Source organism: Myxocyprinus asiaticus, chromosome 9 (genome assembly GCF_019703515.2).
Source record: "Myxocyprinus asiaticus isolate MX2 ecotype Aquarium Trade chromosome 9, UBuf_Myxa_2, whole genome shotgun sequence".
Classification (NCBI taxonomy): domain Eukaryota; kingdom Metazoa; phylum Chordata; class Actinopteri; order Cypriniformes; family Catostomidae; genus Myxocyprinus; species Myxocyprinus asiaticus.
This window is the reverse complement of record NC_059352.1, coordinates 40,133,133-40,158,690: the sequence shown is the minus strand read 5'-3', so window position 1 is coordinate 40,158,690 and position 25,558 is coordinate 40,133,133. Positions and strand designations below refer to the sequence as shown.

The 25,558-nt window shown below is 38.7% G+C and overlaps 2 protein-coding genes across 2 annotated transcripts; both read left to right on the top strand.

Moving 5' to 3' along the window:
- The first annotated feature begins 2,976 nt into the window (after positions 1–2,976).
- Positions 2,977–7,628, top strand: LOC127445863 (cytohesin-interacting protein-like). Its single transcript, XM_051706305.1, has 8 exons — positions 2,977–3,136; positions 3,297–3,334; positions 3,460–3,514; positions 3,620–3,722; positions 3,822–3,912; positions 4,561–4,627; positions 4,907–4,973; positions 5,355–7,628. Exons 1-8 carry the CDS (start codon positions 2,990–2,992, stop codon positions 5,429–5,431), a joined length of 645 nt encoding a protein of 214 aa, XP_051562265.1. The 5' UTR covers positions 2,977–2,989; the 3' UTR covers positions 5,432–7,628.
- Positions 7,629–9,325: 1,697 nt separating this feature from the next.
- LOC127445682 (ermin-like) lies at positions 9,326–13,903 on the top strand. Its single transcript, XM_051705905.1, has 2 exons — positions 9,326–10,109; positions 12,591–13,903. Exons 1-2 carry the CDS (start codon positions 9,326–9,328, stop codon positions 13,010–13,012), a joined length of 1,206 nt encoding a protein of 401 aa, XP_051561865.1. The 3' UTR covers positions 13,013–13,903.
- The last annotated feature ends 11,655 nt before the right edge of the window (positions 13,904–25,558 follow it).

The following is a 25,558-nucleotide window of genomic DNA, read 5'->3' as shown; positions in this document are numbered from 1 at the left end:
GCTGGCGTGCAAATTGGATCGTGTAACCATGTTTGATCGTTTTTTTATACCCAATCTGAAATACCCATTAGGGCTCGCCACGCATCCGCATAATGGGACAGAGGGCAATTTGGTTTGCTCATGTTTGATATGATGCAACGCTCACTATAGGGGAGCGGTTGCGCATAATGTGTGCTTTGAAGAGGAAAAGGGCTCTTTTTTGAGAATGTATGAGCATCTTGTGCATTTACAATGAGTGCTGTATTCTTTATTGCATTTTGTATAGCATTTTTTTATTGCATAGGACACAGAAACAACATTTTGCAAAACATTGTGAACAACAATACACTTTTGTGTCTCTAATCGATCCTTCTACGGAGCACCGGAAGGGAACCACGGGCTCCGTTTTCTGCTTTAAAGCGTTGCGCCCGTCAGGAGCTCTTCTGCTGCACGGGGGTGTTCCTCCCGTCGGCGTGAGGCAGGCGCTGGTATGGTTGCTTCCATCTGGGCCATGGCTTGTGTGGCCTCACCGATGGCTTGGCGGCGGCATGTGCTGGCTCTGAGGTAGGTGCTCTGTCCTGTTAAATGGTGTTCATGACTGAACACGTCAGTTCTGGCACGTGTAGTGCACCCTGTTCAGGGGCCACACATGCAGGTTCTTTTAGCCGGGTGCAGGCTTGAAACAGAGTGAGGGCGAGCCATCTGTGCTATGCTCTGTTTGGGCATAAAGTGTCTTATAGATTGTGACTGCTGCTGAGTCACGATGTAACGCTCAGCATACTTACTCACAGCGCTGCCAAAGAGCCTGGCCGGAGACACTGGAGCATCCAACAAAGAAGTTTTCTCTCTGTCACTCATCTCCATAAGAGTCAGCCATATATTCCGATCCAGAATGACCAGGTTGCCCATGGACTTGCCGATGGCCTGCGGCGTGACTTTCTTGGCACGCAGCGCTAAGTTTGTAGTGGCCCGTAGCTCTTTGAAAGTCTCTGGATTGAAGATTTGCTCGTCCATTTGTCTGAGGAGCTTTGCTTGAAATACTTGTAGCACTGCCATTGCATGGAGTGCTGATCCAGCTTGTCCTGCCGCAGAGTAAGCTTTTCCCGCCAGTGTGGACATCCATTTACATGGCTTAGAAGGATGTATGGGTTGTGATTGCCACGGCCTGTTACTCGTAGGGCAGAGGTGTGCTGCTACCGCCTCCTCCACAGGGGGTAGTTGGACATAACCGTTCTTTTCCCCATGGTCAACGTTCGTGAGAACGGCATCACTGCGCGTGCGCGCTGAGAGGGGCGCGCGCCAGAACTTAGATAGTTCGCTATGAATTTAGGAGAAAAATGGGGCAGATGGCATCCAGACTGCAAGAACCACTCATTAAGGCAAGACTGCTCAGGTTCCTCTGGGGGAGACCACTCGAGGTTATGTTCTTCGACCACCCTTGTAAGGACGCGAAGCATCTCCCAGACATGACATTGTCATTATCCTCCTTATCATCCCCAGCGTCAGGTCCACCGAACGAGACAAGGCCGAACGCTCCTTCAGAAGGCCGGAGTTTATCTCGCACATAGCGTATTGGGAAACATACCCTTCGTAGAGATTGAGGGGCTTGCGGGGCATGTGCCGGCACGAGATCCACCTCAAATTAATCCTGCTCGACCTCGCAGCCCCGCCGTGCCTCCTCGTATGAATCCTCGTGTATCACAGTGGATGGGAGGGCACGAGAGGTTGAGTCGTGGGCGATTGGTGAGCAAAGCGACTTGAGACTCACAGTGAGGACAGTCTGTCTCCATGAGAGCTGACTCTGCGTGGGCACGGCCCAGACAGAAAACGCAGCTCTCATGCTGGTCTGACGGTGGGATGTGTCTCTCGCACAATGAACACTTACGGAACGACATCTTGAAAAAGACGCGAACACATAAGTGGCTCTTTTAGATATGTAAATAATTAATATTTATATTTATATCACACAAATTACAATTGCTTTTAAAGGATACTCTATACCTGCCGACACACTGCGGAGAATCAGGATGCTGAGGCCCGTTCACCAGCTAAGCGTCATGCGGCGAGGCGGAGAGATGTTCACCGGAGCACTACAGGGGAGCGAAGAGTCTTCTCGCTGCTGTGAAGATTCCACCCGCTGACTTGTGTGTATCGACGGCAAAGTTAGAGGGCTTCTAGAAGAGATGATCGCTGTCTTGAAAGAAGAAATTCTGAGAAATGGTGTTTGTGCACCTGTTTTTATAGCGGACAGTTTCTCGCCAAAACAGGCGGGGCACAAACACCATAGCCAATATTAGAATATAATGGTTGTATAAGAAGGCCCTCCCCATATGCGTTACTAAGCATTGTCGAGTGTACTGAGTCGTAAGGGAGTGCTACTCTCTACTAGTTCAAAACAGTGTTGAGTGCCTTGAAAATGACTTTGGTTAAGAGCAGTGAAGAGAACGAGTGCTTGATGCTGTGGCTTATTTTGGAACTTTTTTTTTGCTGGCAGAGAAGTAACAGACTAACTGGCCACTTTATGTGTGAAACGTTTAATATTATTGACTTAAAATTTCCTAAAAGCAATATCGCACACGTAATAGTTTAATATTAATAATACACACACACACACACACACACACACACACACACACACACACACACACACACACATATATATATATATATATATATATATATATATATATATATATATATATATATATATATATATATATATATAAAAACAGACTAACTGGCCACTTTTTGTTTGAAACGTAATATTATATATAACCATATATATATATATATACGTATAAGGTAAGCCTGCGTTTTGTTTGTTCGTTTGTTTGCTTCAATCAAGTGTCAGATTTCTTCATAATTGTGCGCTGATAGATTAACAGTAAGTAAAAGTTTGTAGAGGAGTCCCAGGGGCTTCACTATGATCACATGACATCCGCTCAAAATGCGTGTAAAAGAAGCCAGATGAGCGAAACTCTTAGCAGAGATGTCAGCACGCGCTCTGAAGATGACAGCATCTGTACAATACATCAGAAAACTGTTGGGAAAGGGCAGCTGCGCGACAAATAACTTGTTTAACACTGGACACAAAACACAGAAGAGCACGAATGACCACAAAGCAACCAAAAACAAAGATGAAAGTCATACACGAAACGTAAGTGAACAAAATTTTCATTTAGTTTCTCACTGACTTATTAAAATTAAATATGAATCATATATATATTAATACAGAATTTAACCTATATTTAATGTTGTTTTAATATTTATTCTCCTAAAAACTGTTTGAATTAACAAAATTGAATATCATATTTTAGATACAGCAGCCCAGAGACAATAGAGAGCATTGCATATGGTAAAGAAACGAAGTCATTGATTTTTCATTTTTATTTGTCTTTTCTTTTAACCTACAATAAAAACTCAAATTCAGACCGTATATCTCTTTTTACTTACTCTCTCTCTCTCTCTACCTGTTAACAGGAAAAGTGTCATTTTAAGAAGAAAAGAAAATGAAACTTTTGGGTTTGACATCCAGGTAACCTCATTACCTCTCTCTACTCATCCTCTTTTCACCATTCATTAGGACATTACACGGGATAATTAGATCTCAGATGATTAGAGTTTTACTCTCTGTCCATAGACAAGCAGTGATGAGGGGACGGTCAGCTCAGAGCAGGATTTGGGCGCATGTGTGTGTTGGGTGAAAGAGAACAGTATCGCAGAGAGTTGTGGGTTAATAAAAGGTGAGTTATCGAGACACCTTCCTTGCTCTTTGTCTAGCACCAATGTCATACTTATTACTACAAGCCTCTTTCTCTCTCTCTCTCTCTCACACCTCTTAGGTGATGCTATTGTCACAGTCAACAGTGTGCACACCGCAGGATTCACTTGTCAGCAGATCAAGGATCTGATTCAAAAGTCCTGCCTCTTAAAGTAAAACTAAACACAATTAACTGCTGCTTTTAACTACAGTAGTCATCTTTAGTGTATTTTTGGACAGATACACACTACTAATCAAAAGCTTGGACACACCTAAACATTTGTATTTATTGCAATGTTCCACATTTTAAAATAATAGTAAAGTCATCAAAACGGTAACACTTTACAATAAGGTTCCATTTGTTAACATTCGTTAAGAACATTAGTTAAATAAACTAATAATGAATAATACTTTTATAGCATTTATTAATCTTACTCTCAACCAATTTCATAAGGTGCCTCCTACTGTACTGTAGCTTGCTTTTTAAACAGTATTGAAGGAGTTCCCATGAATGCTGGGCACTTGGCTACTTTTCCTTGTGTATTAAAATAATTATTAAAAAGAAATGGTTCATACCTAGGCACAATTTATATTTGTTTACAAAACAGTAATTTCAATAATTTCAAGCCTTTAGATCAGAAGGTTTATAAGATACTGTCCAATTAGTTGTCAGTATAACAGTTCATATCTCATTGTTTGTAGATTTGCAGTCTAAAATTTTGTAGCAGCAGTTTTAATAACCCAGAGTAGAGTTTTGTATCAGGATGTGTTGAATACACTTCTTTGTCTGAACAGGATGTCTTCTCTTATTTTCACTGTAGGATGGAGTTTATCAGGGGTGCTACAGTAAAACATAGACAACTGTTTGGGAAGCTGTATCTCCTGCAGGTGATTTTCTTAAATATCTTCTTACAGTAATAATACACTATGCCCTTTCTTGGGCCCTTTTTATCTTCTTTTATAACACTTCATAATCCTTCTTGTCCTGACTCTGTTTTGAGCTGTTACTCTAGCTTGCGTAAAGTTAAATGCAAATGCGTTTCCTTACAGTAAACGTGTTGTTTTTAGGGAATTGTGTGAATTGTGAATGAGGAATCAGTTTTCTCATGCTTAACAGTTTTTTTTTCTTTCTCTGTGTTTCCCCCACACTTTCACACCACACAACAGCGACAGCTTACAGAGAAACATGAAGAGCTTCAGACACTTATCACACAGGAAGTGCGTCTGCAAGGAGGTGTGTTAATGTGTGGTTGTGTGTGTGAGAATGGCAGAGAGATATGGGCATAAACTACCTGCAAGAGAAGCACATTTTTTCACCTTAAAACCCATCAAGGGCATCAAAAGATGTTCAAGTGTGTGTGTGGGCACAATGTGGGCAGTGAGTGTGCTGATATGAAAACAAAAATCTACTTTTACAGAAAGATGCTTTGCTGACAATTGTAAACCCTTTTCTCAAGTGAAACTGTTGTAAAGCTAGCACCTACTGTAGCAATAAACTAATACTTTAATTTGTTACTTAAAATGTTTACAGTTTACAAACCATTGCTATTTAATTCAAAGTCCTTCTATTATATTCAAGCGAAGTGGATTAAAATGATTCCTCCTCTGCCTCCAGGTGCCACGGAAGGCATCCAGAAACCCCCTAACATCCTACAGGATCCCCTGATACCCTCTGCTGATGGTACTGATTGATAAGGAGACAGCTAGAGTGGCAGAACTATCCTTTTCAGACTTGAAAATGGAACTTGTGGGAGACCAGCAAGAAGAATCAAGGTCCCCACTAGAGATCTTTTCACAAAAGGAACTCAACCTTTCTTAAAACTCTGTGCTACAGTCCAACCCTTAAAGAGAAAAATTTGTTTCTGGGTTGTACAGTACTTTTAAATAGGCTTACTTTTAAATGTTTTTATCTACAAAGACTGTTCACTTTATTTTTGTACTCAGTTTATTGGTTTATTGAAAGGTTTGAATAGTGAATGAAAATGTTGATGAATGAGATGGAATTATTTAACTTATTTATTTGATAGGTAAAGTGTGTATTTTCTGCGCCACTAGCGTCACCAAACAGAATTGCTAAAATAATACGTTTTCCATACAGATAGTCTTTCCCCAAACTCTTTCCAATGGTTGAGTCAATGTTGCTCTGTTTGCATGGTTGGGATGCTCAAACAAACAGAGGAATGTTTTGATAGTACAACAGAGCCACAACAGTGTTGGATTCAACCTACAAATTGCTCACGAATGGACCTACAAAAAGTGGGTTCAATACAAGTTGTTTAATCGACAGCATTTGTGGCATAATGTTTAATACCACCGAAAATAATTTCGACACGTCCTGTGTACTTAAAAACAAAACGCTGTTACAGTGCGGCACTTACAATGGAAGTGAAAAGGGCCAGTCCATAAACGTTAAAATACACACTGTTTCAAAAGTATAGCCACAAGATGTAACATTTTAGGTGTTAAAATGATTTACATCCACATAAATCCAGAAACATTTAAAAACTGCATTTTCGTTTTTGAAACGCTCTCCGTCCACACTGCCATTTTCAAGTGTTTTGCTTGTCCATATTGAAACATATAAAAACTCTTAAATATCCTTATTGCGCATGCAAAAAATTGCCATTCCATGTACGGTCTGAAAAGCAATTCCGTTACAAAAAAATCTAGAGTTCTGGCAAACTAGCCAGAAACTTGCAACAAATTTGCTGCAAGTTTGCCACACTATTTTCACATGAAAATGAGCTTGTGATTTGCCACAAATGTTTGCCAGAAGTTTGCAGCTCTTCATCGGTAGTGTCCAACCTGCAGCAAACCTTTGGCAACAATGGACAATTTGCCACAAGTTTGCCGCAAATCTTATTTGCATGTGAAAATGCTCAGTGGCGAATTTGCGGCAAGTTTGCGGCAAAGTTGCAATGAACTTTAGATTTTTGTAAGGGTTGTCTTCTTGTTCCAGTGCCGGACAGCAATTCCAAGTAAACTTCCCGTTGCCTTTTGAAGGAATGTAATTTGAAGGTTGTACAAAGTAACATTTAACTTTAACAGTGCTATCAATGTGAATAGCAAGCACAACATGGGCAGCCATCTTGATTGTTTTTGGTTGAGTGGATCACATGACTGCGTCACATGACAGCATGTGTTTCTCCTGTCCACACTACAACGCGAAGACGGCATTTTCAAATGTATCCACTTGAAAGAGTGTTTACGAAAAGCTTTGTTTTCGATGTAAAAGAAATTTTTCAGTGTGGACGGAAGGCCGAAACGTAGAGAAAAAGAAGTGTTTTCAAACTAAAACTTGGCCTTGTGTAAAGTTATATCCAATATTACAACTTTGCTGTCATGACGAATTAATGTCGGTAAACTCTGTTTTATTACACTAAAATCATGTAGTACAGATATTTTATCACACTAAAATACATGTTAAAATACATGTTAACATGGTGTATAATGTTTACATTTTGTGTCTATACTTTTGAAACTGTGTATTTTGATGTTTATGGACTGGTCCCATTTAATTCCACTGTTTCTTACTGTAACCAATTTTTTTATTATTAACGAGGGACGAGTAAAAATTATTTTCTGTGGTGAATTGTAATCAACATTATGTTACAAATGCTGTCGATTGAGCTTAACTTGTACTGAACCTGGAACATTCCTTTAAGCTGGAATGAGAGAAAGTAATTTAAAAACATTTTTAATCTTTTTGTATTATTATACTGTATTTGTGTACAGTATGTGTATTAGTGGTATCTGCCATTAGGAATTATTTATTATAAAACATTTTTTATTTTATTTTATGTATATTTAGTAAAAAATATAATTTTTTTTATTTATAAAAAATTACATGTTTATTTATTATTTTTCTGTCAAATTAATAAAGCTTTAAAAGAAACTCTTAAAGTGTTGAAGTGTTTTGTAGCACAAACTTGTTTCAGTTTGGCTGTTTTTTACAGTTCACTTGATCTTGTAGGCTGTGGTTTGCATAAGTTGATTTGTGTAGTGTTTTCTTCTGCTGATCATGTAGGTTTCCCAGATATCATCTCAGTAGGGTAAAAAAACAGATGCAGTTCACATTTTACCACACAGATCTTAACTCTGGCAGGAAATGACACATCATTAACAGTACATCCTCTCTCACAGACAAAATTGTAGCATGCTCATCACTTTATAAACTGATTGACATATGTCTTGATTAACAGAGACCTCATTCTGTGTTTGACCTCATTGAGACCCCAATATTACTGCACAGTCTTTAGCTTCTTAGTGAAAGAGTTTGTTGAAGTTTTATAACTTCTTTACAACTTACACTCACTGAGCACTTTATTAGGAACACTATGGTCCTAATAAAGTGCCCAATATGGTCTGCTGTTGTAGCCCATCCGCCTCAAGGTTTGACGTGTTGTGCATTCTGAGATGCTATTCTGCTCACTACAGTTGTACAGAGTGGATATCTGAGCTACCGTAGCTCGAACCACTCTGGCCATTCTCTGTTGACCTCTCTCATCAACAAGGCATTTCCATCAGCAGAACTGCTGCTCACTGGATGTTTTTTGTTTTTGGCACCATTTTGAATGAACTTTAGAGACTGTTTTGTGTGGAAATCCCAGGAGATCAGCAGTTACAGAAATACTCAAACCAACCCGTCTGGCACCAACAATCATACCACAGTCGAAATCACTGAGATCCTATTTTTTCCCCATTCTGCTGGATGATGTGAACATTAACTGTAGCTCCTGACTCGTATCTGCATGATTTTATGCATTGCACTGCTGCCACACGATTGGCTGATTAGTATGAGACTTGAGAATGAGAATGAGATTTAGTAGATGAGCACCAAGACATCTCACATTTTCAGAATTTAGAATATTTACAAACAGAGGAAAAGGTTGTAACCCTTGAGAAAAAACCCCTCTGACCTTAAAAAGATAATCACATGAATTAGTAAATGTGCAGGTTACCTAATAAAGTGCTCCATGAGTTTATGTTATATAACAATGTAAAACTCAACCAGACTGATGTAATATGTTAGAGCCTAAGCTTGCAGATTTGAATAATCTTGGGAATTTTGATCCAATTACGCATTACAGGTATAATACTTTGAAGAGTGAGGTATTTTCTCATGACGCATTAAATTTAAGTAAAACGACTTATTCTGCATGTGCAAAGTAATGAGATTTAGCTTTGTGAATGGTGCCTTTTGTTCTTTATCCCCATACAAATACACACAGTTTTGGCCTTTTAAAGTTATTTTAAGAGGGTTTAGTTTTCAATCACAGGTCTTTAATGAAAAGCTCCTTTGAGACGACCCTCAATAATGTATCACAACAGGGATATTCAAGGGGTTCCAATTAGATTAAAAACGTATTGGTTATTTAAATATTTCTGGGAGTGGACATGGCCTCCTCTAACTTAAATTAAATGGTTTATCAACAACAGAACAATTCACTTTCGCTCATACTGTATATTTGGAGTACACAAGGCTGAATCCCAAGACTTGGATTAGGTGATTACATGATTAGCAAAAGATACTGCTAAGACTCATATAGAAAAGTGGAAAACCCCATCAAAAGAGGCAACAGAACGATGGACTTGTTTTGGCGATTTTTAGAGAGTCTGGAGCACACAGCTTCAAAAGTACTTGGTGGCTTTGGGGACATCCTGAGTTTGGAAAACATTCTGGAAGCCACCATGTCTGTCATGATGGATGACAGTGATAAAGAGGACACACATTCATTTGAGCCGGATGACAATGATGATGGAATCAGCACTGTGCAGGAAGATATTGCAATTGGCACACCAGAGAGAGAAGACATGGGAAGAGCTAACATCCACCAGTCTGGCTGCAAATCAACCTACTATGAAGGAGGTGAACTCAACTTTGCAGTAGATGAGCACCAAGACATCTCACATTTTCAGAATTTAGAACATTTACAAACAGAGGCAAATGTTGTAACCCTTGAGACAAACCCTTCTGACCTTACAAAAGAGTGCGTCACTTTAGAATTTGACCATCTGAGCCCATTACTAGAGGAGCAAAAATATGTCATCTCTACTAATGAGCCCATCAATCCTACAAACCCAAGTTCACGTCCACAATTTGGGGTCAAAAGAGACAATGAGGTTGAGAATCTCATTGGCTTTGCAAATAGGCGTGAGAATGAGTCTGCGTCACCCAATGCCAGCCAGGCTCCGTTCAGTCGTGGAGAGAGGGAGGAACAGACACAGCCATGCACAGATTGCTTGCCACAGGAGACTACTTCTGAGCATCTATCTCCTTCAGGGTCCATTCTAGTTCACCAATCGCAGGAACTGGAGTCAGACCCCACAAACAAACCGCACACAGCACTACAGAGCCAAGTTGAACAAGGTAAGGAATATTAAATAAAAACAATAAGGTTTTTTGAGGTCGCGTTGGAGTGGTGTTTGATTTCTACCTTTGTACTGGCAATGCAAATGGCATGTTCACTATTCACGTTCAGGTGGTTCAGTTTACTTTTTCAAAATACAATATAATAAGATGTTTAACAACATAAGTTGTCTGTTTGTTGGGGAAAACTAATCATGGATAAGCTATTGCTAAACAAAATTACACAGCCAAAAAGAGAGCAGAAATAATACTCTATATAATATACAGTTATAAATAATATAATAAGTACAACAATCAAAAATCCTTTCTTATTTTTTTTTTTTTTTTTTGTATGTCACTGGTCTCAAAAAGTCTTTGGACATATATTGTACATCCCACAAAAAATGTCTGAATGTCATTGCATTAAATAACAAACATCACTTTTCTGAGCCATTTTTTCCAATTTAACAAATTAGTGGATGTACAGTATGTCAATTTGAGGTTCACACATTTAAGTGTTCTTGCAATGTAACCACAGGTTTAGTTCATCATATATACTATGGATATGTTCCACTAACGTTTGAAAACCAGAAAGTGTCAAAATACTAGTTGTCTTTATTTTGAACACTGTATCTTTAGTTTTATCATTTAAAACCTAACAAACTTCATTTTGTGAAAAATGTTTTGGTTGGAAGGTGTGCTTTTTTCAACAATAAATGGCACATGCTTTGATATTTTGAATGACATTCAGTCATATTCAAGTGTGGCTTAAGTGTTCAAATGCTTTTTGGGTCCAAACTCCACAGTAAATCATGTACAGTAATATGAGTTTATTTATGTATTTATGTATTTATGTAACCACAAGCCACAGTCTCAGGCATGTTATATAAGGTGTCTCATTGTTGGAACTTAAAGGAAGAATTGTGTGCTGGCAGTGCTCATTCCAGCATAGGAGTCAGCCACTTTGTTTAGTCAAATCAAATTAAAATTCCACAAAACAACTTTGCATCTTTTGCCAAGTCCTGTCCTGTCCTGTTTGAGAATTTAAAAGTCCTTTCTTATTTTGAACATGACAAACCATTGGGTTAAACAACAGTAAATCATATATAGTGACTGCTGTTTGATTTTATGGCCAATTTTGAATGAATACGTAAATTTACACTGTAAGAATTGTTTGACAGATAAACTAAAATTGTGCTACATATGGAAAGATCTTCATTAACTGGTTTTATTAAATTCAAAAAATGTATTTAATGTATAATTTGCCTGAAAATTTAGGTTAAACCAGCAAAAAAAAAAAAAAAAAATGTTTATGTGTTAAATCAAGTAGAAATAGATTATTGTGGTAACAGCTCAAGACCAACCAATTATTAGATCAATATGGAAAAACTAATGATTGCAGGTATGTTATGTAAGAGATTCTTTTTTTTAGCTTAGTTTTATAATTGGACTGGACTTGGTTTATTATATTTGGGGTTGTTTAGTTTAACCCTTATATGCATGGGAATTTCACCAAACACTATTACATATTCGTATGTCTATCGCAAATGGAGCTACAAAATGCCCAGATAGAAAATAACAGAATAAAATATATTTGTATATATTTCAATGTGTTATTTTTCATATATCAAAGAGATAATGCAAAAAATCAGGACAAATCTAAAACAGGATTCATTACTTTCACATTGAAATTTAGATGCAACTGGCTGTCAAACACATATTGAGCTACACATAACACATAAGCATTTTCCCAGGCACTTATTGAGTCTAAATAGTTGCACAACTTACATAATTTCAGTAGTAACCCAAATGACAATAGCCAAATCATACTGTTCATGTGTTACACTTGCTATAGTTTTCTTCCATGTTGTTTCTTCATAAAATAGCAATGTCAAATGTAAATCAAGTAAATCACTATCATGTATAATATGTATGTGTACACGCATGGGATATTGATAATTCATCATTGTTGCACAGAAAATCAGCGTGATATCATATTTATTTGTATGAATATAGTAATGATTTATCTTATAATAAATAAATAGATATCCTGTGATACTAAACTTATACAGATATGAAATAATCATAAAAATGTAATTTATGGAAGTGCAAAATAAATAAATAAAAAAATAAATAAAAAATGACGCTGTAATATACCTAGGGTTTTTAATGACCCTATACACTTTTGATACTTAAGCCATAATAAAAAATAGTTTTTGCAGTTTTGGCATTTGTGTGTGTGTGTGTGTGTGTGTGTGTGTGTTACACCATTTATAAAACAAAGATTGGAGAATGCTAAAGAAGTGTGGGCACAACTCCAAAAAATAGATGAGGTAGAGGGGGTGGAATGAGATCCTGGGTCACTAAAGACCCACGGTATGTTTAAGGGTTAAAAAATACAATTAATGGAAGTCACATGATGTTTTATAGAAAATAAAATTTAAAACTGAAGAATGGTGTGTGACATTCTTTAAAGCATCTCTTTTTCCTTATCATCAACAGCCACTGCAATCACAGGACAGGAAGTGACATCAATGGAGCTGAACAGCAAGGACACAGTAAAAGCTGAGGAACAGCAAACAAATGGAAAAACAGAAGCACCCCAAGAGAGTAAAACATCTGCAGAGGCAACAAATATAAGTCCGAATGATTCAGAAAAGAATGAAGAGGAAAATAAGAAGGAAGAGGAGGAAGTCATAGAGGAAGAAGAGGAAATGATAGAGGAAGAGGAGGATGGATTGGGTGAATTAGATCTGGAGAGTTTCCCGTCCGTTCAGATGACAATCCAGGAATACGAGAAGGAAGAAAACCAACAACGGCAACTGCCTGCTATGTGCAGGTACAACACTGTAAGCTACAGGAAGATTAAGAGAGGAAACACAAAGCAGAGAATAGATGAGTTTGAATGCATTCTGGATGTATAACTGATGTATGCTGTCTGAGACATGAAAGAAATGGGGTGTCATTATGTATGTTTTCATATGGTTTGTTCGGAAGTTTGTGGTCGTTAAGCTTCTTTATAGTTAAAAGACATAACATATGCTCACATACACACACACAAACACATGAACAGTATTTTGTGGCATGGCTTTATTTCAATCTCTAACCCACGAGCACATTAACTGTTAGAAATCAATACAGTTTTTTTTAAATGAAGATTGCAAACAAACAAGACAATATAATAAAACACTCATGGCATTCATTTGTCTGAAAAGAGTGCTTAATTAGATTTTTCAATCATGAGTGCACTTCTAAAAAACATGTGGTCTGCTTGACTGATCTGGGTCTCTGGCTCAAGCAGTTCAAATCACGTGAATGATACTGTAAGTGGAAGAGCAGGCAGTTATAGACAAACATACAGTATCAAAGACAATATTTGTGTTTGTGTGTAAAATGCAGGGTCGTAGCTAGACATTCTGGGCCCTTTGACTGTAAATTGCTCTGGGCCCTTATTGGGGGCCCCTGCACCTGTGGGTGCCTAGAATTGCCCTCACCTTTTACCCTGTTAGCTACAGCCCTTTTGAATATGATGCAACTTTCTAACCATTGTAATTATGGCTTCATAGCTTTGTAAATGATACACAAGCTTTTCAAAATACTGTGAGAAAGATGATAAACATATCAGCTGTTTGTTTTTTGACACACTCATAGATTTGCAGTCTGATAATTAGTTTGCTTTGTTTTCAATAATCACATAATTTTACCTGACACCTACTAGTAATTGCATTCATGTTATGAAGTCTGTCTTTCTACCTGATTGACCAAACTGAAAAATCATTTCACTGTTTTCATCTGTTGAGAAAAAAATAAAATCAGTGCAAAAACATTTGCCTAAAACTGATTGTACATATTTATATATACAGTATGGGTCAATGATGTAATGTTCATTCTTTATATATATATATATATATATATATATATATATATATATATATATATATATATATATATATATATATATATATAGTTTTTTTTTTTTTTTTTTTTTTTTTTTTTTCTGGGGGTTAAAGAACAAAAAGTGGTGTAACTGCCTGGAGACCGTGAAAAAAACAAACAAACAAAAAAACTAAAAGTCTCATTAAAAGATTATATTTTTGAAAAAAGTAGTTTGGAATAATCTTTTTTTATAATTTCTTAGAAGCAAAAAACACTGAATAAATAATGATATTTAAAATAAATAAATAAATAAATAAATAAACATTTTTACTTTGAAAAATATGCTTGAACATTTGTTGTGTGAAAAGTACATTCACATATCTTCAAGGTGCAAGTAAAGTATTTTAATAGCTTTTACTAGATGGTTAATTTACACCACCAGGCTATAAATGTTTTTCAAAAATGTTTGAAACCAACATGGACACAAATATTACATTTCTACTAACTCGATACATGTTTTTTAAACTACATTTTTAAAAGATGCCTAATTTTTTTATAAAATTGGAAACATTGTTTGTTAATTACCCTTATATTTAGTTTTAAACTAGTTAAAGTCACATATTTAAACGTTTTAAAATAAAAACACACCACATAATAATATCCCTAATGCTACAACTCACATATTCAGTGTATGTACTATAAATGTTTCCTCACCACAAGATGGCAATATTGTTTTTTCTTGATCTTCATGTCCATAAAAGGTGAGGAAAAAGGTTTGCATGATTATTGGTCCGTTTACTTTTAGATGGAACATTTCTGTAAATGGGCAACAAGGTCATCATTTACATTTTGAACATTGTACTCAATTGTTCTGACTGTGTTGTTGTGTACAGTTCAAACATTAATCAATGAGACCAGAAAAATGATACATCTTGCGTTATATATATTAAATAATCTAGTTAACACTTAATAAACTACTGGATATACAACCATAATGACAAACTGGTAATAAAATCAAACTTCCAACAGCTCAATTAGCGAAATACGTAATGAAGAAATAAGGCCAACTAATTGTTTACCTTGCATCATTTTATGTGCTAATACAATCAGCATAATTAAATATTTACTGCAGTAATTGGTGGAATATGGGTGTTTATGACCCGATGGTCTCTTATATTTATGTCTCTATGTTTCTGGCCCTCTTTAATGACTCATTTGGAGTCTGTGTGTGTTTGATGTTGTTTCCTCTGTTAGCACCATGAATGCTTGAACTTTACAATACAAATCTCACTAATTGCTTTTGATTTAAAGCCAGTTTATGAACAACACCTTCATTCCACCAGCCACATTACATACTGCTTATTGGTTGTAATTTATTTCATGTTGCTATAATGGTTTTATAATTCTGCTCTAGGTTTATTTAGGCAAAACAAGACAGGGCTTTTGGCCTGGCTTGTTTAGCCAGGTCCGGGCCTCATTTGAATAGTGACAAATGTCATGCTGCCATGGCAACGAGAGGGTTGTGACTGTTGTGGTGCACCCTCCCTGGGCAGGGGGTCGGGAGGCACTTCCTGGGCAACACACGTCCCCTGTGGTTTAGAGTCGTAATTGACCTTTCCTGACTGAGCGGTACAGCTTTTCATTTTCTCTTCATCCTTTTTTCTCTGTTTCCTCTTTCTCTGTGGTTTTGTCACATTCACTCTTTCTGTGTCCCCAGAGAGCAGGTTGCATCATGTTGAGTTGAAATGCCATGACTGGCTGGGGGCATTTACGCAGCTTTTTCAGGCTTCCTCTGGCAATCTGTCCATGTCTGAGGCATGTTTACGCAATAAAGACCAGGTGGTTGTCTGCTGGTTCTATATTGGATAAATGAAGACACGCCTTTCATGGGTCACAAAACATAAAGTACCCATCATTGTGTGAAACAAGAAAAAAAAAAGATAGATATGCATTATCTTTAGGAAAACTACTGCTTGAAATACTGTTAAAGTTTTAGGTAAAATTATAGTAAGGAGAACAGGAAAGGAAAGCACCTGTGTGCTGCAGTCTAAAGAAGGCTTCATAGGCAAATATTCCAATGGTGTGACATTTTCTTACATGTTATAAATTGTATAAAGTAAAAAAAAAAAAAAAACATTGATAGCACACCTAAAGTTTGAAAGTAGTCTGTATGTTAAGAGGTTCAGGCTAAAGTTCCACAAGTTTAATACCTGGGGTTAGGGCCTTAGAAGAAACCCGAACCAGTTTCCTTGAAGAATATCAACACAGTGCTGCCTTGCAGGCACTGTAATAGCAGTTTAGTAAATCAATATTACCTGATTATTATTTATTTAATGCAAAAATTAAAGCACATTGGAGACACTGACATGTTCAGCTTCCCTTTGAACAGATTTGAAGATGATGTACAGAATAAATTATGATTTGAGAGCAAGAGGTCGCCTCGGAAGTGTGAGTCATCCATCAGTGTTTGTGTGCTGTGAGAGCGGTCCACTGTGGCCTGACTCTACGGGGGGCATTCATGAAACCATCTCATGCCATCATCGCTCCACAATGACAGCTTTGTGAAGGATGGTGGAGAGCTGTTGTGGAAAATATTTGAGACTCAGAGAGAAAGAGAGAGCGAGAGGGAGAAAGAGAAATACAATGAAAGAAAAAAGAAGATATCAAAGTGTTTATTTCACAAAATCTATGTTCTGGCCACATTGGAAAATTTAAGGGGATTAGGGACAAATAGGAAACTTGCGCCTTGTGGTAAACATAGGGTGGGGTCAGGAGGGTCATTTTTCTCTGTACATTCACTGTGTGGGTGTAAGATTTAAGATGGGTGCTTGGTGACTGGAGGGCTGTTCTGCTGTCCCTTCTCTATTTAGGTCAGTACCAAAGACCAGAGCTCTGAAGATCTTGGCGTCACAGTGACTCAGAACGAATATGCCATGGAATGGCATATGCACATAGAATGCACAGGAACGTATGACATCTTAGCTCAAATAGGGGGAAGTTTGAGTGAAATGGCTGAATGAATTGGAGAAACTAGCCAATCCTTATTTCTTTCCATGAAATGGTTATTTTGTTCCATATGCAAAAATCCAGAGAGTTAAAGTCAATCCCTAGGTGATGGAGCATTCTGGTGGTGAGTGGGAGGAACAACAAAGGCAGGATTCATGACAGAGCCCCCCCCCCCACCCCCCCGTGAGCGGCTCCTGAAGCGAAGAGGCAGGAGACGCCAGGGTCCAAAGAAACCAGGGCAGATCAGGTAGATGACCAGGGAACCAAGAAAACCAGAGCAGATCAGCCAGATGGCCAGGAGACCAAGGGAGCCAGAGCAGACCAGGTGGATGGCCATGAGACCAGGGATACCAGAGCAGGTCAGGTGGATGGCCAGGAGACCAAGGGAGCCAGAGCAGACCAGGCGGATGGTCATGAGACCAGGGATACCAGAGCAGGTTAGGTGGATGGCCAGGAGTCCCAGGAGACCAGAGCAGATCAGGTGGATGACCAGGAGACCCAGAAGACCGGAGCGGATCAGGCGGACGGCCATGAGACCAAGGGGACCAGAGCAGATCATGCAGAAGGTCAAGAGATCCAGAAGACCAGAACAGATCAGGCGGACGGCCAGGAGACCCAGAAGGCCAGAGCAGATTAGGTGGACTACCTGGAGACCCAGAAGACCAGAGCAGATCAGGCAGACGGCCATGAGACCATGGGGACCAGAGCAGATCAGGCGGTTGGCCAGGGGACCCAGGAGGCCATCTCAGGGTAGGGACTTGATCAGAAGGCCTGGTTGACAACCACAGAGCTGAAACAGGGTCAGGAGGCCTGGGTGGAGACTGGAGCCATGGAAGACTCTTAGGGCGAAGCCTTTGTCCTCCTCCTCCTCCTCCTCCAGGAGGCCGAAGTTGGCGGTGCAGGCTCTGGGACAGACGAGGATGGCAACTCAGGCTCTGGGACGGACGAGGCTGGCAACGCAGGCTCTGGGACAGACGAGTCTGGCAACGCTGACTCTGGGACGGACGAGGCTGGCAACGCTGGCTCTGGGATAGACGAGGCTGGCAACGCTGGCGTGGGCGTTGGTGGCCATAGCAGGCGTGGTGTCGGCTCGGTGGCCGTGGCAGGCATGGCTATTGTCTCGGTGGCCGTGGCAGGCAAGGGCACTGACAATTTGTGGGAAAGGGTTTTCGTGGCCCTACGCACCGATATCAGTGGTGGATAATTCAGCTTGGAGACAAGGGCCGTGAAGGACCCCTACCTTGAGGTATTATGAGGTATTATAGGCACAAACAGTGCAGGGTAAGTTTAGTGACAAAATGTATTATTTATGGTTTTACATGAATGTGGAGATAGGTTTGCAAAATGTTATTACATGGTTCATTACACATATCGCAGCAGTTCCAAGGTGAAATGTCCACTGTGTGGGGCTAAAAGCAAGTTAAATTTTCTTCCAAACAGATAAAAAAAAATTTTTAAGTTTAATGCACTACCAAGTTTGCTTTCAAATATTCGCTTTGTCGTTGAATCTGCACACATTAACAGCAAGTGGATTATTTTCTGTCTTCTTGTCTGTTCTACGACGAACAGCGCATCCTTTATGACTTCCAGTTTGAAACGCTACTGCATTGTGATTGTTTTTGTGTGTTTTATTGAGTGTAAAGCACATTAAAGAACCGTTTACTTAACGTTCTTTCCAAGATGTCATTTTGCAAATGTTTTTCACATTGTAAGCGACATATATATCCCTCTGTCTGACAGGCATGAGCGCTGTTTAATAGAAGCTGTGCTCGTTGAGACTGATTGCATTCACTGTGAACGCAAGAAGCTCAAGGTGCTTTCCTCTCAGCTTGCTTTAGTTTTGAAAGCCGAAGCCCCTCCCCTCTCCTCCTGCTATACTTCTTCTGTGGCTTCTGATGAACCGTACAAGGGGTGCGCTCAAAGACGGCAATAGAGCGCTGAGATTTGAGGAGATTAGTTTCCAGCCTAGCCTTGCGTGCCTCCTTTCCTCATTATCACGTGGCTTCCCCCGGTCAGTATGATAGCTGTTATTGCCTGGGCTGAGCCCACACTGACACAGCGCTTGCTGTGAATGATTGCATTCATTGTGAATGCATGCAACTTGAAAATCTTTGCTCTCAGCTCGCTTTCGCTCTGAAAGTTGAAACCGCTCCCCTCTCCTACCACCATACTGCTTCTGCTGATCCTGCAGAGCTTAGGTGGTAACCTGCTTTCCCTCCTCCTTCGTTTGAATCGGATGAGGTGCAGAGGCTGCACATGCTCTGCCATGTGAGGGCACTATGCATGTACATTGACTCTACAAGTCAATTCAGGCTGACGGATCAGCTCTTTATCTGCTTTGGAGGCCGTTCAAAAGGTTTGGCCGTCTCCAAGAAAAGACTTTCTCACTGGGTGGTCAACGCCATTGCACTCGCTGATGATTCGCAAGGCGTGCAGTGTCCCATGGATGTTAAGGCCCACTTTACAAGGAGCATGGCCTCCTTCTGGGATTTGGCTAAGGGTGAACACCTTTTCAAGGTTTTATAACTTGAATTTTTACTCTCTTTCTTCCCAAATCCTTGCTGGGAAGGAAAGTTAATTTCTTAATGTTTACAGAAACAGTGTGTTCTGGCTGTTGGTCTTATGACCATGCCGTTCCTTGACTCTTCTAAGAGTGAAGAGCAATGATTTAATGTTCTGTTACCCTGTTGGCTAGTGGCATTACTTTATTTTGTTGGTCGATGACCGCTCTGAACTCTTTTCCCCACTGTGGTGTGGATGGGAAGTTCTATACGGTGTTTCAATACGGTCCTTTGCATTGAAAGTACAGTGCTCTATCAGTTGAGCTACACCACATTTTGATAGCACTCAATTTGATTTACACAAGCTTGTAAGGTTATGTAATGCAAACAGTACAATGAATCACCTTACATGTCAAAAACTACAGTAAAGTGTTTTGATGCCATAAGATAGCATTGTAAGATGAACAGGGCAAAAAGTATGTGTTTATGAACTGATAATCTGCAGTTTTACTCATAATTTTTGTCAAAGTTATTAAAAGTAATTGTTGTTGTAGCACCTCTAGTGTTTATTTCACCAGGAAACTGCCGCAATACATACAACAAGCCACGTAAAATTTGTAGGTATAGTCAAGGCTGTAACCATGTCTTGAACACTGGGAGGTACCAAACCATTTTGGGGGTGGGGGGTCATGGGTGTTGAGGTCACAAATATAATGGTCCTCTTTGGTCCTTTAATATAGTAAAGGCTCTGAATGCAATCATTTTCTGAATAAAGGCTTGAAATGCGATGAAGGCCCAAAATTTTATAATTTTTGGTTTAAAAAGATACATGCATTTTTAAAGTTCACATAGTACAAGATAAACACTGTGTCTGCATTGCTAGCAATTTGCCTGTTTCAGTCATCTTTTCTTTCTTTCTTGTGCTGTCTCAAAGAAAAGATTAATATAATTTTAATTTCTTTTCATCATTGATGTATCTGTAAAATGACATGGCTGTGTCAGCTGGCTAGCAAAAAGAAAATACACAAAATGATTTACTGCCCTCAAGTTGTCCCTCATTGTTTTTTCCTCCCAGTAGAATCTTAACACAATATTTTCTTCAAGAATCATAATGCTGCTCTTTTCCATACTAAAACATTTCATATTGACCACTGCTGTCAAGGTCCAAAGAGAAAAAAAAAATCATTATAAAAATACCATAAAAGTAGTCCGTACAACACAAAGCTGTTGTGTGGCCCCAGAAAGCATGGAATATAATGCACTTGTCATTTGGAATACTGTTATGATGTCTTTATAACTGAACCCTTAATAGTACTTTATAGTATTTGTTCTTTTTGTAGCTTGACAGCTCCTGATCACTATAAAATGTTATTCTATGGAATAGAGCTGCTTAAAATATCTATTTTTATGTTCCAAGAAAAAACCCAGCATATGGGTTTTGAACAACATACGGGTGAGTAAAGAGTGAGTAAAAGTACATTTTCAATTTTTAGGTTAACTACTCCTTTAACTGGTGTCTCATTTTTTGGGGGGATAAATTATATTGTGGTTATGGCCCTGGGTATAGTAAAGTGATTCTATGAGACCAGGTTACAGATCTTCAAATCCCTAATACCAAGCTAACTAATTCAAAGCAATTTAGTTAACTAGTGAATATAGCCCTAAGTATACTAGAATGGGTCGATAATACATAATTTATATATATTTTTTCTAATTCCAAGTCTTTTTCAACATGAAGCTATGATTCTCATTTCCTCATCTGAGATCCATAATATTACAGTCGTGTTAGACATACAGAAAGAGAGAGAGAGAGAGAGAGAGAGAGAGAGAGAGAGAGAGAAAAGAGAAACAAAGACATAGATAGAGACATTTATATAGGCCTATATACTGTATATATTGAGAGAGAGAGATAAAGCAGGGGGGAGGGAATTAGAAAGGCTGACCCAAGGGTAGTGGAGGTCGCAAGAGGTTTTCCTGATGAGCAGTCCTTTGGGGTCTCTTTAAGCTTTGAGTGACAGGCTTCCATTGTGATGCCTGTGAACTGGTGCTCTCTGGTTTATAACCATTCTTATCACCAAACCAGGGCCGGTGTGAAGAGATGCTCGTCTGCAGTGCATATTATAAGGATGCCTTCCCACCACAAATGACCGCAGAGTTGTTTGTCTCCATCCAGGAGGGAGAGGTTGAGTCAGAGAGGAAGTGTGATTTTACTGGCCACACAATGCTCGGGAGCTTGATAACTGCTCTGAGAAGGCATGGACAGCAGCCGGCCTGACGTGGGGGGTGGGGGAAGAGTTTATGCAGAGAGCAAGTCGGGTTTCCCAAAGGACGCCATTTTAATTTCTAATTCATTAATCTCCCATGTGCAGCCTTCCTGCTTTGTGGAAAAGGAAGACCACCAGTCTAAGATTCACCTGCGTGGCCCAAGCCATTGTCACATGGTTTGAAATCTGAGATTTAGTCAGACCTCCTAGTTAGGTTTAGTAAAGGGATGGTCACACAAGGCTTTGGGCATGCAGTTTTTTTTCAGACAATGCAACAGACTAGGATATGATGTCACGTGGGAGGGCTTCTGGTGTTAGTAAATAATACATCACAAATAAAAAAAGGATATTATATTCATAGTGTTAAAATATATAGTACTTATGAATTGATGCAAAAATACCACTTGGTGCTGATTTTAGGGTACATGAACATTCTCAAGCAGTATGTTGATTTCCTGTGTGATCATGTTGGTTGCTAAATGACTCATTCTAGCACTGCATTATCAATTAACTGTAAGTCAGTAACTGTAATCTGATTACAAGAATTTAAAATGTAATGCAATACACTACTTTTTTTTTTTTACTAAAAAAGTAATTAGATTATAGTAACTAATTACTTTGTAATTGGATTACACCCAACACTGTTCCCAAGCTCACAGGTTCTCACTCTCTTTTACTCTCACACACAAAATATGCTCTATACCTTTGTGGGTGTACAACAATTTCCATTTGTGTTGGAAGCCATGACGATATTTGAATGGTGTTCCCACTGGCGTACTGTCTGTGGGATTGAAGAGTATTATGATCTGTCTGCCCGGAGGCAGAGACGTGGTCAGGGAAAATGGTGACAAAGGAGACGTTAAAACACAGAGAGCCTACTGTTTATAGTCATTTTTCACACACACACACACACACACACACACACACACACACACACACACACACACACACACACACACACACACACACACACATTCACACACACACACATGTTGGTGCAGCTATCATTATGAGGACTCTCCATAGACATAATGATTTTTATACTGTACAAACTATATATTCTATCCCCTAACCCTAAACCTACCCCTAAACCTAACCCTCACAAAAAACTTTCTGCATTTTTACATTTTCAAAAAAACATAGTTTGGTATGTTTTTTAAGCAATTTGAATTATGGGGACACTAGAAATGTCCTCCATAGACTTCCATGCATTTTATGGATTTTATACAGATCTAACAATAATTTCTATCCCCTAACCCTACCCCTAAACCTAACCCTCACAGAAGCTTTTTGCATTTTTACATTTTCAAAAAAACATCGCTTAGTATGTTTAATAAGCCATTTCCCTCGTGGGGACCGCTGGCTGGGCACCACAAGGTAGGTGATCTCAGGTTTTACTATCCTTGTGGGGACATTTGATGCCCACAATGTAATATAAACATAGTACACACACACACACACAGACACACACACACACACACAAATTTGTTTGTATATCTTTGTGGGGACTCTCCATAGTCTTCCATGCATTTTATGGATTTTATACAGATCTAATGATAATTTCTATCCCCTAACTCTACCCCTAAACCTAACACTCACAGAAACCTTTTTGCATTTTTACATTTTCAAAAAAACATCGTTTAGTATGTTTAACAAGCCATTTCCCTCATAGGGACCGCTGGCTGGGCCCCGCAAGGTAGGTGATCTCAGGTTTTACTATCCTTGTGGGGACATTTGGTCCACACAATGTAGTATAAACATGTACACACACACATACACACACACACATAGAGAGAGAGAGAGAAGAATCAGCTCAAAGAATGGTGAGAATTTTATTCAACTGAATAATTGAAGGATGGGAAAAAAGATTTCTTATGTGCTGAAGTAGAAATTATAAGGCTGTGGCATGGGAAAACAAATTCAAGTGTACAGGCCATTTTTCAATTCTTCTAAAGGCATAAATAGGTTTTGTTGAGAAACAACCCAAAATGTAAGTTATTTTACTGCAAAGCTTGACCTTCACCATGGCTCTTCTTTGCACATCCTTTGTGAGTGAAAAACGAAAGAATCACTTTATTGAAAGGTTTTACTATATTAGTAAACATGGACTAACAACGAACATTAGTTTTACAGCACTATTAAAACCTTGACGTCCATTACGCATTCATAAGCGTTACGAGAGAAGCTTGTTTAAATTGTTCTAAAAGTGTTATTCAATGTTAGTTCATGTTAAAGCTGAAGTATGTAATTTCTGGGACACTAGCGCCACCGAATGGAATTGCAAAAATAAACAATGTTTTAAAACAGCTTTCTGAATATGGCCCTATTGTTCAAACAGTCAGATTGTCCCGCCCCCAACTCACGCCATTGGTTGAGTAACGTTGTTGGGGCCTAAGCGGGTTGCTCAAAACAAACACAGGAATGTTTATAGTGCCACACAGACACAGTGCTTACAGTTATTAAGAAAATGAATATATGAATGGCTTACTTATAGTTGTCTCTTTATTTTAAGCTGGGATAGAAGAAAGTATTTTAACACTAGGCCTGTCGCAATTATTAAATAATCGTCTGATCACAGTTATTTGATCTAACTTTTTTCTAATTTTTGATTATTGTGCAATTCAAATTCCAATCACATTTTAACACCCAAATAAGGGAATTTTAAGCGAATTTATAAATGCAATGAACGGTGTGTTGGTGTGTTATTCAGCTGAACTCCGAGCAACACTGAGCCGCACCACAGATGTCAACCAGAGCATCTCCTATCCGGAAGAGCACGTGAATCGCTTCTCAAGCATTCTGATTCGCATGCCCAGCAGAGGCTTGTGCCAAACTCCCATGAAAATATAAACAAAGAAATTAGGGCTGTCAATTGATTCAAATTTTTTATCGAATTAATTAAATGGTGTGCCGATGAATTAATCGAATTAATTGCAATTAATCGCATATAAATATTTGATGAGAAAGCCCCTCAAATAACAATAATTCCATATATAATGGTGAAATAATTAAAAATAGTTATATTTAAATAATTACAAATAATATATTTATATTATAAAAAAGAATATTCTAATAATTAAAATGCATTACATCATTGTGGCAGAGGAGTAAATCATGGGTAAGTCAATACAAAAAGTGGCTTTAGAATTGTCTTGGTTACGTAAATAACCTCAGTTCCCTGAGATGAAGGGAACGAGACATTGCATAGTAACACATATGGGGAGTGCCTTCTTGCACAACCTAGTTGAAACCTCTCTACAATAACGGCAATATTCTAATATTGGCTATGGTGTTTGAGCCCCGCCTGTTTTGGCGTGAAACTGTCCGCTATAAAAACAGGTGCACAAACACCATTTCTCAAGAACTCAGAGTCTTGTAGTGCTGCTAACGTTCGAAATGTCTCGTTCCCTTTGTCTCAGGGAACAGAGGTTACATATGTAACCGAGACGTTCCCTTACGACTCAGTACACTCAACATTACGTAGTAATTCATATGGGGAACAGAATCCCATCACGCAGCACTACATGACATAACTTCCCAGAGAGGAAACATGGTGCTGCAGTCTTGTGGGATGGCGACCGACATGAGTATGCCACAGTGAGTGATCCTCGTGTTGGCCAGAAGGGGAGCGCTCATAACGAATTTATGAACTATAGTCATATAGTATGAAATAACTCCTTATGAACCCAGTCGGGAAGGGAGTATATTTATAATGAAAGTGATTGTGACTTTATGGTAAATTATAACGGCCTGAATGCAGGCAGTTGTGTAAATGATAGGGAGCCCGTACTTAAAGGGAAGGGCATAGGTATAAATATTTTGG